Source organism: Ammospiza caudacuta, chromosome 7 (genome assembly GCF_027887145.1).
Source record: "Ammospiza caudacuta isolate bAmmCau1 chromosome 7, bAmmCau1.pri, whole genome shotgun sequence".
NCBI lineage: Eukaryota > Metazoa > Chordata > Aves > Passeriformes > Passerellidae > Ammospiza > Ammospiza caudacuta.
The window spans coordinates 21,126,631-21,139,632 of record NC_080599.1 but is presented as its reverse complement, the minus strand read 5'-3'; the positions used below and the strand labels follow the sequence as shown (position 1 = coordinate 21,139,632).

Here is a 13,002-nt window from a genome sequence, read left to right as displayed (position 1 = left end):
GCCGTGGCGGCGTTGGACTTGCAGGGATGTCCCCACCTTGTTCAGGAGGAGCTGGTTTTGTCACACGAGGGGACTCTGGGAGCTGGGCTGACGCCTGGCAAACTCGCTGCATGGGTGGCACAAAGCTCAGCGCCCTGGCACCTCCAAACCCGTTTGGGGTTTGCTGATTGAGACAGAGCTGCACTCACACCCCCAGGCATGAGTCAGGACCTTACAGATCCCAGTTTTCCTTATATTTCCTTATATTCCTTTACATTTCCCCAATTCTGCCCAGAAACCCCCTTGTTGCACCAGGGGACAATGCACAGATGTCCCCCTCTGTGCCACAGTGTCCAAGCCAGCCCTAATTCCAATGTGCCAGGGCTGGGGCACACAAGGGGAGGCTGGCTCTGTGCCTTGTCACAGGCTCTGGGATTTACCTGCCTTTTATTAACCATGAATCCCAGCAGGGAAGGGGTGGGAGCAGCATCCCTGCTCCTCTGTGGGTTTTGCATCATCGCCTCATGCTGGTCCGGTTTTCCCCTGGCTGCAGGGCCACAGGGCTCCAGGCAATGCCAAGGAAGGAGCAGGGTATCTGTGCCCCCCAAAAGTGCCCCAGAAATGCAACCTGATGAAAATCACCCTTCTGCAGGCTGGTCACCATCAAGCCTTAGCTCTGGTTTAGCTCTGGGAGGAGGAGAAAGCCTGGAGGGGGAACATTTCACACCCACCACATATGACCCCCCTCTCTGGGCACCGCCAGGACCCAGCAGCATTTTGGGTGGCACAGAGAGGGTTTGCTGGGCAAGCACCTCATGCTCATCTCAGCCATGTGAGATGGGAAAAAACAAACTCAAAAGAGACCAAAAAGCCCAAAGTGACCTAAAAAATCCCTAAAGAGACCAAAAGATCCCCACCAACATAAGGAACAGATGGACAGCAGGAAGGATGGAGGGGAACAAAGCCGTGCTACCGGGAGAGGAAGGGATGAAGGGGAAGGGATGAAGGCTCTGCCGAGGAGATGTGTGAGCCAGCACTGGGAAGATGCTGCTGGGGTGGTTTTTTTGGGCGGTGGCAGCCCCCCATCAGCAGGATGCTTGCCCAGGGTGAGGGCTCGGTGCTGTTCGGCTCCCTTTGCCCGCTCAGCGCTGCCAGGAGTGATCCAGAGCAGGGCAGAAGGGGCTGCATCAATCTGGCAAAGCAGAAAAATGAATGAAAATTGAATTCCCCGAGGAGAAGGGGGTGGAGGGAGCTCTTATCCCAGCTGAGAGATAAATCAGAGCGTGCCAAGAGAGCTGGGAGAGCGCGGTGACTCCCGGCAGCGGTGCGATAATGAGGGAAATAGGCTGGAAATGCAAAGCAGCAGGACGGGGCGGCGGTGGGGCACTGTCCGTCTGTCCGTCTGTCCGCGCGTCCGGCTAAACTCCCGTCAATCTGTCTGAAGGACCTGCCTTTCTGCGTGTCGGGAGCCAGGCTGGGGACTTGGGGACACGGTGGCCCTGCCCCAGGGGGCTGCGGAGCGCAGGTGGCCGGGGGCTGGCGGTGCCTAATGCACTTAGGAGCTGCAGCGTGATTTAGGGGATGGGACGGGATGGGAGGGGAGGGGCTGGGATCCTCCTCCCTGGGGTGGGAAGCAGAATTTGGCGCTCGGTGAACTGCAGGGATGAGCTCTCTCCTGTGTGAGTGCACAGAGCTGCCATATGAGGGGGAAGAGGGTTTGTTGGTAAAAATGGAGCTTTGGAGGGGTCAAACCCCAGCAGCTCATAGAAACAAAATCAATTTTTTTTTCCTAAGAAACCATCAGGCTTAATACATTTCTTAGGTTTTATTACTTTTATTTTTAAACATTTTTTCCCAGTCTTGTCCCATCCGCACATTTCCTGACGGGGCAGGGTTTCACCAGGTGGGAAAATCCTCTTGCTAACAGTGTGGAAAGGAAGGCTTGGCATGGGCACATCTGAGCCGTGCTCTGGGCTGGGTGAGCATCCTCCCTCACCTGCCAGAAGCTGCCTGTGCCGCCTCGGGAGCCTCGCCTGGTTCTCTGAGCAGAGCGGCATGGCCCAGCACATTTGGCACCATTGTCCCCGAGCTGGTGACACGGTGAGCACGAAAGGGCGATGCTGGGGGCAGCCACCATAACTTCAGCCCCATTTCGGTGACTTTCCTTGCTCAGCCCTCAGGTACCGCCACATCAGCGCTGGGGGCTGCGTTGTCTCAAGGCTCTCCTTCAGCAGAGCCCCACGGGGATCCTCACGGTGGCCCCACTTCGGCACTGCCACCCTTGTGCCACCCCGGCCATCGGGCTGCCAGGCTGGGCACGCTGCAGCCGGCTCTGTCCGTGCCGAGGTGTCCCTGGGGAGGCACCATTGGCACGGGCCCCAGGGATGTGTCACAGCGCCCTGCGGAAGCAGGGCTGGCCGTGGCCGGGGTGGCAGCCGCTGGACAGGAGCTCATGGTGCCGCGGGATGCGCCGCTGTCCGCCGGGGCCAGGGAAGGGCCCCTTGGCTTCCCCGCGGCCCGAGGGACAGGGCGGGGGCTGTGCCCGGAGCGGGGACTCCCCAGTGCCTTCCATGGAGCGGGAGCGGGTCCGGGAGCCCCGGGAGCGGAGCCCGCCCGCGGCCTTGGGCCCGTCGCTCTCTGTCCCTCTCTGTCCCCCTTTATCCCTCTCTGTCCCCCTCTGTCCCCAAAGGCACCGCCGGCCCGGCCCCGCCCCTTCCCCGCAGGCCCCGCCCCCAACGCATAAGCCCCGCCTCCCAACTCCAGGCCCCGCCCCCGGCGGCGCGGAGCGGGCGCTGATTGGCTGCGGGGGGCCCGTCCCGCCCCCGCCCCCCTGCGGGCGGTGACGTCAGGCGCGCTCCCCGCAGGGGAATGAATGGGAGGCGGGCGGCACCGGCGGGCACCGGCACCGGGACACGGCACCGGGACACGGCACCGGGACACGGCACCTCCCGCCGCCGGGCTCCGCCGGCCCGGCCCGCGGCTCTCCCGCCCCTCTTCTCTCCCCTCCGCCGCCCCCCGGGCCAATAAAATGATGCAAAGCTCTGCGCTCGCCGCCGAAGGGGCTGTCAAGGGGCTTCCCGAGATCCTCGGTGTGCCGGTGCAACGTAAGGACGCTTTTCTCTTCTCCCTCCTTCGCTCCCTGCCGCAAAGGCGGCCCCGGGCCGGGGGGCAGCGCCCTGCGGGCAGACAGGTGCCTCCGCTCCCGTTCGCTCCCGTTCTGCACTTTCCCTTCGTTTTCCCCAGCGCGCAGCGCCGTTCACGGCCGCGAAAATGCGGAGGGTGCGGGCGGGAGAGCGGAGCCCCGGGGCGGGCGGGCAGCGGGCGGTGCGGGCCCGGCCCCGACGGGGGGGACGGCGCGGCTCCGGCTGTGCGTGTGTGAGCGTGAATTCGAGTGTGAGTGTGAGTATGAGTGTGAATATGAGTGTGACTGTGAGTGTGTGCGGCCCCGGCCCCCGCCCGCCCCGCGCAGCGCACGACACCCGGCTGATATCGTTTATCGCGACAGGCGGCGGTGGGAAGGGGCCCAGGGCGGTGCGTGCGCGGCACCGGGATGGTACCGGGACGGCACCGGGATGGCACCGGGATAATACCGGGATGGTACCGGGATGGTACCGGGACGGCACCGGGATGGCACCGGGACGGTACCGGGATGGCACCGGGATGGCACCGGGATGCCGAGCCCGGCTGAGGGATGCCGCCGCACCCGCGTCCATCCAAAATCCCCTGCGTGTCCCTGTGGGTGCTGCAGCCCTGCAGCCACAGGTGGCGCGTCCGTGGGCTGCGCGCAGGGCGGATGGAGCCCGTGGGGATGGAGCGCCCCGAGGGGATGCTGGAGCCGAGCTGGGGGTGACCCACGGGGGGTGTCTGTCACCGCTGTGGTTCCTACAGGGCCGAGCCCCGCATCCCGCGGGCACGGTGGATGCCCCAGTGGATCCCGGTGGGGTTCGGCCGTGCCCCGGTGCGCCCTGGGCTGCGGGCGGCCGGGGGGGAACCTCCTGCGCGGGAATTGCTGCTGCTGTTGTTATTGTGATTTTTATTATTATTATTATTATTATTATTATGGTTATTTCTCCCCGTTGCCGAGAGCGGGGCGTCGCCGCGCTCCCGGAATGGGGGGACCCCACCGGGGCCACAGCGGCGCCGAGAAAGTTGCGGGGAGGGACCTGGGGCGGTGGAGGCGGGCGGGACTGCCCGGCCGGGGCTCGGGGGGCTCGGGGGGCTCGGGGGTGCCCGCTCCGGGACAGGCTCCCCCCGCTCCGGGCCCCGGCCCCCCGGCAGGCTGGAATTCGTTTTCCGTGCGTTTTCCGGTGCTGCCTCTCGCCGCGGAGCTGCCGCCGTTATCCCTCGGTCCGGTCCGGTCCGGTCCGAGCTGCGGGAGGGTTGGACAGGAGGGCCCGTTCGGCCAATTCCACCGCAGCAGAGGGGAAGGAAAATCGCGGTCAGGGGCGCAGAGCCGGGGCAGGGACAGGGACAAGGACATTCAGGGTCTGTCCCGCCTCCGTATCCTGAGCCAGGCCGGTTCCGGGTCGCTGGGTCACTTCTGTGGCCTGGGAATCCCTTGGTTTAAGAGAAAAACGAGGTGCCCAAACCACCGTGGAGCTGCATTGCCCCAGAACGGCTCCCTGATCTGGCCCTTCCCGGGCCCACCAAACTCCCTTGCCCATGACATTGTCATTCCCATGACTGATGGATAGCAAGAATTAGCAGGAAAGAATCCAACGAGATTATGATGATATTATTATTATTATTATTATTATTATTATTATTATTATTATTATTATTATTATTATTATATTTTTACTTTATAGCTATTATTACTACGAATATTGCTATTTGTATCTCTAGAAATGCTGTTATTATTAAAAATAATAACAATAATAAATATTATACTTATTTGTGAGCTAAAAAAATGGCTGAAGGAAAATAGATGAGGCTGGGCTGCTGGAGATCCTCCTCCTGTGGTTTTCCCGCTGCCCCAGGCTGAGCCCTGCGGCCGCTGCCAGCTCCCATGCTTTCATGTCGTGACAGATTTGGGGCCCGATCCTGCCTCGGTGCCACAGAGCACGAAGGAAATTCTCCCTGGGCAGGGAGCCCCTTCCCAAGGAGCCCCCAGCAGCACCTCGATATTTCACCGCGTGTGAGAGGAAAATCCGTGACATTTCAATTTTTAATCGCTATTAAATCACAGTTTTTCCTCTCTCTTTAGCCACCAGGTAATTTTAGCAGCGGCCGTGTCCTACAGCATCTCCTTCTGCAGGATTTTGGGGAGCCGAGCTGCCTCTCCCCCCGCCCCCGCGAGAGGCCTCGCTTCGCCTTGCAGACGGGATCGTTAAAAATAAAATTCCGAATATTATTTATGAATATTGTTTTGCAAATCTCTACCGGAGCCCAAACTTGTGCCAAAGGCTGCGGGAACAGTGCCCGGCTGCCGGCAGGCTCGGGCCAAGGGGCTGGAGCGGGGCAGTGATTGATCGCCGCCGAGAAAGTCGTTTGCCCGCAGCGCTGAAATGAATTGGAAGCTTTTTTAACATGTGAAGGAACGAGCTTTCCTCCCCGCAGAAAGAGTTTTGAAGGAATCCCGGACTGGCGCTTCCCTTGGGCTCGGGGCGGGCTCCGGTACCGGCGGCCCGGGCCCCTTTGGGCTCCGCTTTTCCCCGCATTCCCGGACACCCATGGGCTCCATCCCTGCCCCTGAGCGGAGCAGGACCGATCCCCAGAGCCGGGATTTGTTAGTCCGGAGCAGAACTCGGCCCCAGAGCCGGGATTTGTTAGTCTGGAGCAGGACTCGGCTGTTCGTGCCCCTCGGTGCCCGGTGCATCTCTCCCCGCTCCCCTTTGCGCTCTGGGGCATTACTGCGGCCCCCGGCCCGTTTGTTTCGTTCCAATCGATATTTCTCTAATTTTTCCCGTCGGGGAGAGGGCCGGGGAGGGGGGAATGGGGGAATGGGGGGATGGACCCGCCGCTGATAAATCACGGCAGCGTTGGGGGCCAGGCCGTGTCTCGGGTGTCCGTGCGTGGGAGGGAGCGCGGGGAGGAGGCGGGGGGGGGGATTGCGGATCTGCCCACGGGCTTTGGTGGGATGCGGCCAAATCCCGCCCGGGATGCACATGTGCTGTGCCCTCCCTTTGGGGGCAGAGGGGACCCCCAAATTCCCCCCTGCCCCGGGCGATGCACCGAGGCCGCTGCATCGCCCCACTGGTGCCCGGTGGAGCGGGGGCACCCCATGGCTGTGTCCCCCCAGGAGGAGCATCCAAACCCCTCTGTGCACACAAACTGGGAATGCTGGTGGGCAAAGACAGCCTGGGAGCGCCTCCTTCCCGACGTACCGATTGTACCCATTAACTTTATTCCTGTTCTATAAAATAATTCAGGTAAAACGAGCGCGATAAACGCGAGGCAGGGAGGCAGCTGCCTCTGTGGCACAAAGCAGGGTGCGGGGCTTGAATTTGAGGTATTTTCTCTCTGCCAACCAGAGGGACATCTCCTGGTTCCCTTGGCAGTTCCCCCTTTTGTTATTGTTGATATTATTACTTTTATCATAATCATTATTATTATTTTATTATTATCATCTCGTGTGTGCACACAGGCATCATTGCAAACACAGGCACCTGTGCGTGGGGATGCTGTGCATCTACAGCGAAATTGGAAGGAAAATCGGTCTCCTCTTAAAAAATACCAGTTTTCTTTGGAGATTTGAAGGGAGATATCCTGTTCTCGGCTGCGGTTGTTTGCTTGTTGAAACGGAGCTGCGTCGCTGCTTTTAGGAAGGGGAAATCTCTTTGTTGGTTTGCGAGAGTGTCGGACGGGTGCACGCAAACACACCCGTGTTTACAGAAATAATCATTTAGACACAAAACGTGGCTCCCGGAGATGCACACGCGTTTGTGGAACGACCCAGAAGGATTCCAGGATTTCCTGGGGCCGGTGCCAGCGGCGTGCGCGCTGCTCCCAAGCGGGTCCCACACACCCAGCCTGGAAATCCGTGCTGGAGGGAGGGCGGCGAAGCACCCCGGGGTTCCCAAGGCAAGAAGGGAAAGAGGGACCTCTAAAGCCGTAGAATTATTAATTTTTAATTTCTGGCGCGGTTAATGGGGCAGAAGCAGCGGCCGTGGTCTGAGGGCTCAGGGATTGTCACTGTCCCGCTGGGCAGGGATGGGATCGGCTGCTCTCACATGAGGAACGTGGCAGGACCCCAAAGGGGTTTGAGATAATGTTGTTCGAGGCTGGAGCAATGTGAGATTTTCCTGTGCTTTTTCCTCCTTCCCCCGCTCTTTATTTCCTCCTTTGCCCGTTCCTTCCTCTTCCCCCCGCACTTCTTTTCTTTTCCCTCCTTTTTCTTCCTTTCCTTCCTCTTTCTTTCCCTTTCTCCCTTTTTTATCTCCCATTCCCCTTTCTCTCCCTGCCCCCCTTTTCCTTTTTTTCTTTTTCTCCCTTGTACCATTCCTTTCCTCTCTTCCCTCACGTTTTTTTTTGTTTCTCCTTTTTGCTTTTCTTTTTTTTTTTTGTTCCTGCTTAATTTTCTCCTTCTTCCTGTTTCCTTTTTGAACCTTTCCTTCATTTTCCTTTTTTTAAAAAACCTTTTTCCTTCTTGTGATTTTTTCCCCTTCTTAAATATTTTTCCTTTAAAAATATTTTCCTTTTTTGATCTTCCTCGCTTTTTACCTATTTCGCATCTCTTTTTTTTTTATCCCTTTAAAAAATCTTTTCGCTTTTTTATCTTCATCGCTTTTTATATATTTATTATAGTTTTTTTCCTTTTTTAAAATTCTTTTCATTCTATACCTTTTTCCTTCTCAAATAATATTTTCCCTTTTTTTTATAATTTTCCTTTTTAAAATATTTTTCCTTTTTGGTAGTTTTTAAATATATTTTTTCCTTTTTAAAATCTTTCTTCCTTTAAAAAATGTTATTCTTTAAAAATTTTTCTGCTTGGTGTTTTTCTTTGTTTGTTTGTTTGTTTGTTTTAATATTTTTTTTTCTTTTAAAACCTTTTTCTTTTTTATTTCCCCCCCCCCCCCCCCCCCCGAATCCATCTGCTTCCCTGTGTGTGAGTCAGTGGGGGCTACAAGCGCTGTCCCTGCTTGGTGGTTGTGCCATTCCAGAGGGGGGAGAGGCGGGCAGAGAGGAAAACACGGCCTGAAGAACGGGGTGAGGAAGGAAAAACCCACTCTGTGTGTGTGTGTGTGTGTGTCCGATCCAGCCGGGATCGGCTGTCCCGGCGGATTTTGGCAAAGCTTTACAGAAGGGGACGTGAGGGGATTTGAGGGGTGGCATCCCCAAAACCCGCCGGGATGCGGCCGGGCAGGGATTTGGGGTGGCTGACGCTGCTGTTCTCTCCATCCCCTCCGGGCAGAGATCCCGCAGTGCGCCGGCTGCAACCAGCACATCCTGGACAAGTTCATCCTCAAGGTGCTGGACCGCCACTGGCACAGCTCCTGCCTCAAGTGCGCCGACTGCCACATGCAGCTGGCCGAGCGCTGCTTCTCCCGGGCCGGCAGCGTCTACTGCAAGGAGGATTTCTTCAAGTGAGTAGCACCCCCCGAGGCAGCGCCTTCCTGCCCGCGCAGCCCAGTTTTAGCATAATTTCTCCAAAAAATCTTCATGCAGCTTGTTGGTGTTGGTGTGGCAATAAGGGGATGTCGGTGCTTTGCGGTGCTGCCGGGTGGATGCTGTTGTTGGGATGTGCTCATGGCAAAGCCCCGGATCTCGCTGCTGCTCCTGTCCCTGCCCCGTGCCGGTGTTCAGCCCTTCGGGGGTGACATCCTGGGGCCGATCCACGGCCCCGCTCGGAGCTAGAGGGCAGGAGAAAGCCGCGCAAGGCGCCGACAGCGACAGCGCTGCCTCTTCCCTTCCTCCCGAGTGCCTCCCTCGCCTCCTCGGGATCTGATGATGCTCTTTCTCTCCCTTCACCTTTTACCTCTTTCTTTCTTCTTCTTTTTTTTTTTTTTTTTTTTTTTTTTTTAATAATTTTTTTGCTCCCATTAGCGTGAAACCCTCATGTGATTGCCTTGGCAGCTGCCTCTGAGCTGTGCGGTGCCCCAGCCGTGGCATTTCCCTGCTCTCGGACACAGGACAGCCCGTTCCCCATTAAAAACGGACTTTGCCTTTAGGATGCTCCGGTCCCTGGCTGCCGGTGAATTTTTTGAGTTTTCCCAAGGGATAGAGAAGGATTTTTGCTGGGGGTTGGATCCTGGTGCCTTTCAGGCCCTCGGGCACTAAAGCCACCCCTTGTGCCATCACCTCCCGCTCCCGAGCAGCCACACGGGCTGTCCCCGTCACCCCATAGCACAACCCTAAAGCCATTCCGGTCCGTCCCTAGACAGGACTCGCCTGCCTTGCCATCCCCAGGCTCTCCCAGATCCTCAGCAGGCATCAGGAGCAAAGATGCAGCTCGGAATTCTCCTTCCCGGAGACGGTCAGAGCGGCCACTCCAGCCCGGGTAATAACACTTCACTTCTGATATTTTCCAGCCTATTAATCTCCGAGTCGTTTAAATAGTCGCCCAAAAGGTGCGGGTAATCAATGTTAATTGGAGTTGAAAGATCAGCGACTTTCTCAGATGAGGTCCTGCCTGGATTATTTGGTGCCAATCAATAGCAGCGCGGCGCTCGCACCTCACCTTTCCTTAACCGCGCATTGATCTCGGGCTGGGAACCTGCAGGGCACGGGAGGATTTCAGCCCAGCTTCGGAGGTGCTTGGCAATGCAGGAGCTGCTTTGGAAAGGATCAGATCGATTTTTTTTTTTTTTTTTGGTCTTTTTTTTTCCTTCCCCCGAATTGCAGCTCTGGGTCCGTGGCTCTGTCCCGGGCGCTGTGTCCCCAGATGATGTGGGAGCACCCCGGGGTGTGGGGACTGTTGTTAAAATGGCTTTTACAGGTGAATTGGCAGGGGATGTGGGCTGCAGAATGGGCACCAGCTCAGCCTTGGGAGCAGAAAAGCATCCTCTGTCCATCCTTTTCCTCACTCACTTCTGCTTTCCTCCTTCCCTCCATTCCCACCCTCCTCCCCTCCATTCCCACCCCGCCTCCCTTTATCCTCCATTCCATCCTTCCCTCATCCCTCCCTCCCTCTCTCTTGTCCATCTCCTCTCCACCCCTCTCCCTCTCTCCCCCTTCCTCTCCCACCTTCCCTCCCCTCTGACTCCGGGAGAGCTGAGGTGTCCCCAGCAGATGTCCAGGGATTCTCCCTTTAGGATACAAGCCCAGAAAATGACACAAACCAGGTTTTCCCTTCTCACCTTCTGCTTCCAGCACCCCAAAAGCCTGCTGGCACCACCCGTGCCCATAACCTGCCACCCATCCCTGCGTGGCTCAGGGGCAGCCTCAGAGTCCCAGCCGTGGTGGCTGTGCCCTGGATTTCCGGAGGGGATGAGCGGCCATGGGGCTCGAGGGTGATTTTTGGAGCTGCTCAGGCCTCGGGGGACAGCCAGAGGTGCCTGGAGTGGCTGCATTCCCAAATGTCACTGCCTGTCCCCGCAGCCTCGGGCTGGGCCAAAGCGATTGGGGCGCTCGGGGCGCTCCTGTTCCTGCTCCTGCTCCTTCAAAGCAGACAGGGCAGATTTATTCTGAGCTTTGTCACCCGGATGCTCTGTGGGTCCTCAGGGCTGCCCTGGGGAGCAGGGGAGACCTCACAGAGCCCTGTGGAGCCAGTGGGAGGTGGGGATGTGCCCCAGCTCAGTCCCACAACGTTTGTTACAAAAAACGCCTCTGGAACATTCGCTGACTTCTGCCTTCCTCCTCAAGGCACGAGTCACCCTTCATTCAGTGAATTCCCCTCTTGCACACTTCCTGCAGCATTCTTGCACACTCACATTCACTGCATGAGCCTTCCCCACTCCCTGCGTGTCCTGTGCCATCCTTGCACATTTCTTTCACGCTGCTCCCACCTTCCTTGCACCGTGCTCCTTCCACGCTTCTTCTCCCACTCTCACCCACACCTTGCACCCTGCAGCCGTGCTGGCAGCTCTGCCCCACCCCACGCCCCTGCCAGGCCATCGTTATGGTGTAAGAGCCCCATCATTCCGCATTAATCTGGGATTCATCATGCCAGCGGGGCGGCGTAATTAATTTATTTGGTATTAATGTGGATGAAATATGTACTGTCCTTGCAGGGGAAAAAAAAAATCAGGCAGCCTATAAGCATTAGTTAAAAGAATCATTAAAATCAAACCTTGCTGGGCTCCATTAGGCCACTCTCTCGCTCTGAGGAAGATAAACCCCCGCCGTGTGAAGTGTCACGCATAATAAGGTTGATCGCTGGTTTGAACTCTGCCCTGTCTCCGCTGCCCATCCCCAAACCCACCGAGCCGGGGGGCTCAGGGTCTCCCTGTTCCCCCCGCAGGCGTTTCGGGACCAAATGCACGGCGTGCCAGCAGGGCATCCCCCCGACCCAGGTGGTGCGCAAGGCGCAGGACTTCGTGTACCACCTGCACTGCTTCGCCTGCATCATCTGCAGCCGCCAGCTGGCCACGGGCGACGAGTTCTACCTGATGGAGGACGGCCGGCTGGTCTGCAAGGAGGACTACGAGACGGCCAAGCAGAACGGTAGGCACCCCGAAAGGGCTGCCAGGGGCACGGCGCGCTCGGGGGCTCCGTGCCCGCCGGGTGACCCGCGGCAAGGGGCGCTGCGGGCTCGGGGCGGCCGCTTTTGGGGAGGTTTTCCCCACGATCTGCTGCTGCTCGGGGCTGCTACCGGCTCCTTGGCTTGCAGATGACTCCGAGGCGGGCGCGAAGCGGCCCCGGACCACGATCACGGCCAAGCAGCTGGAGACGCTGAAGAACGCCTACAAAAACTCCCCCAAGCCCGCCCGCCATGTGCGGGAGCAGCTCTCCTCCGAGACGGGGCTGGACATGAGGGTCGTGCAGGTGAGGCCGCGGTGCCCCTCTCACCCTGCCCCGAGAGAGGGGCCATGCAGCCTCTGGGGGCTGGCTTTGGGGGTTGCAAGGGCGTCACAGGGGCATTGGGCGCCTGGAAGCCGGGCTGCAGGGGTTTAGGATGCTGGGTTGCATGGGGATGTGGGAGCTAGGAGGTTGGCATGCAGGTTTGCAGGGTTCAGGAATGCTGGGTTGCATGGGGGTGTGGGAGCTGGCGTACCAGGATGTTGGTATGCCAGGATGCTGGGATGCAGGGATTTAGGGGTGCTGGGATGGATGTAGGGGTGCTGGCATGGATGTAGGGGTGCTGGGATGGATGTAGGGGTGCTGGCATGGATGTAGGGGTGCCAGGATGATGGAGCACTGGGTTTCACGGGTGCTGGGTTGCAGAGGCTCTGGATTACAGGGCTGCTGCCACGCAGGACCGCCAGGGTGGCGGGGGTGCCGCGGTGCCACCGATGTGCCCGTTGCCCGCCGCAGGTGTGGTTCCAGAACCGGCGGGCCAAGGAGAAGCGGCTCAAGAAGGACGCGGGGCGGCATCGCTGGGGACAGTTCTACAAGAGCGTGAAGCGGAGCCGCGGGGGAGCGAAGCTGGATAAGGAGAGCTCGGCCGAGGACTGCGGCGTCAGCGACAGCGAGCTGAGCTTCCGCGGTGAGCGCGGCGCCCGAGCGGGCCCGGGGGGACGCGGGGCCGGCCCCGGCGCTCACCGCCCGCCTCCGCTCTCCCTCCTGTCCCCGGCAGACGAGCAGATCCTCTCCGAGCTCGGCCACAACAACAGCAGCAGCAGGGTTTACGGCTCCGTGGGGGACGTGGCGGGCGGACAGTTGCTCAACGGCGGCTTCTCCATGGAGGGCACGGGACAGACGTACCAGGACTTGCGGGACGGGAGCCCCTACGGCCTCCCGCAGTCGCCGTCCTCCATCTCGTCGCTGCCGGCGCACGGGCCCTTGCTCAACGGGCTGGACTACGGCCTGGACGGCGGGCTGGGGCTGGCGCCCGGCGCGCAGGGGGTGAGTCACACGCTGCGGGCCATGGCCGGGGGGGGCCCCACCTCCGACATCTCCACGGGCAGCAGCGTGGGGTACCCAGACTTTCCCACCAGCCCGGCCTCCTGGCTGGACGACATGGATCACCCTCCCTTCTAAGCG

The 13,002-nt window shown here is 59.0% G+C and overlaps 1 protein-coding gene across 1 annotated transcript; it reads left to right on the top strand.

Moving 5' to 3' along the window:
- Positions 1 to 2,992: 2,992 nt before the first annotated feature.
- Positions 2,993 to 12,999, top strand: LHX4 (LIM homeobox 4). Its single transcript, XM_058808519.1, has 6 exons — positions 2,993 to 3,083; positions 8,333 to 8,504; positions 11,321 to 11,523; positions 11,690 to 11,844; positions 12,334 to 12,505; positions 12,596 to 12,999. Exons 1-6 carry the CDS (start codon positions 3,008 to 3,010, stop codon positions 12,997 to 12,999), a joined length of 1,182 nt encoding a protein of 393 aa, XP_058664502.1. The 5' UTR covers positions 2,993 to 3,007.
- Positions 13,000 to 13,002: the final 3 nt, after the last annotated feature.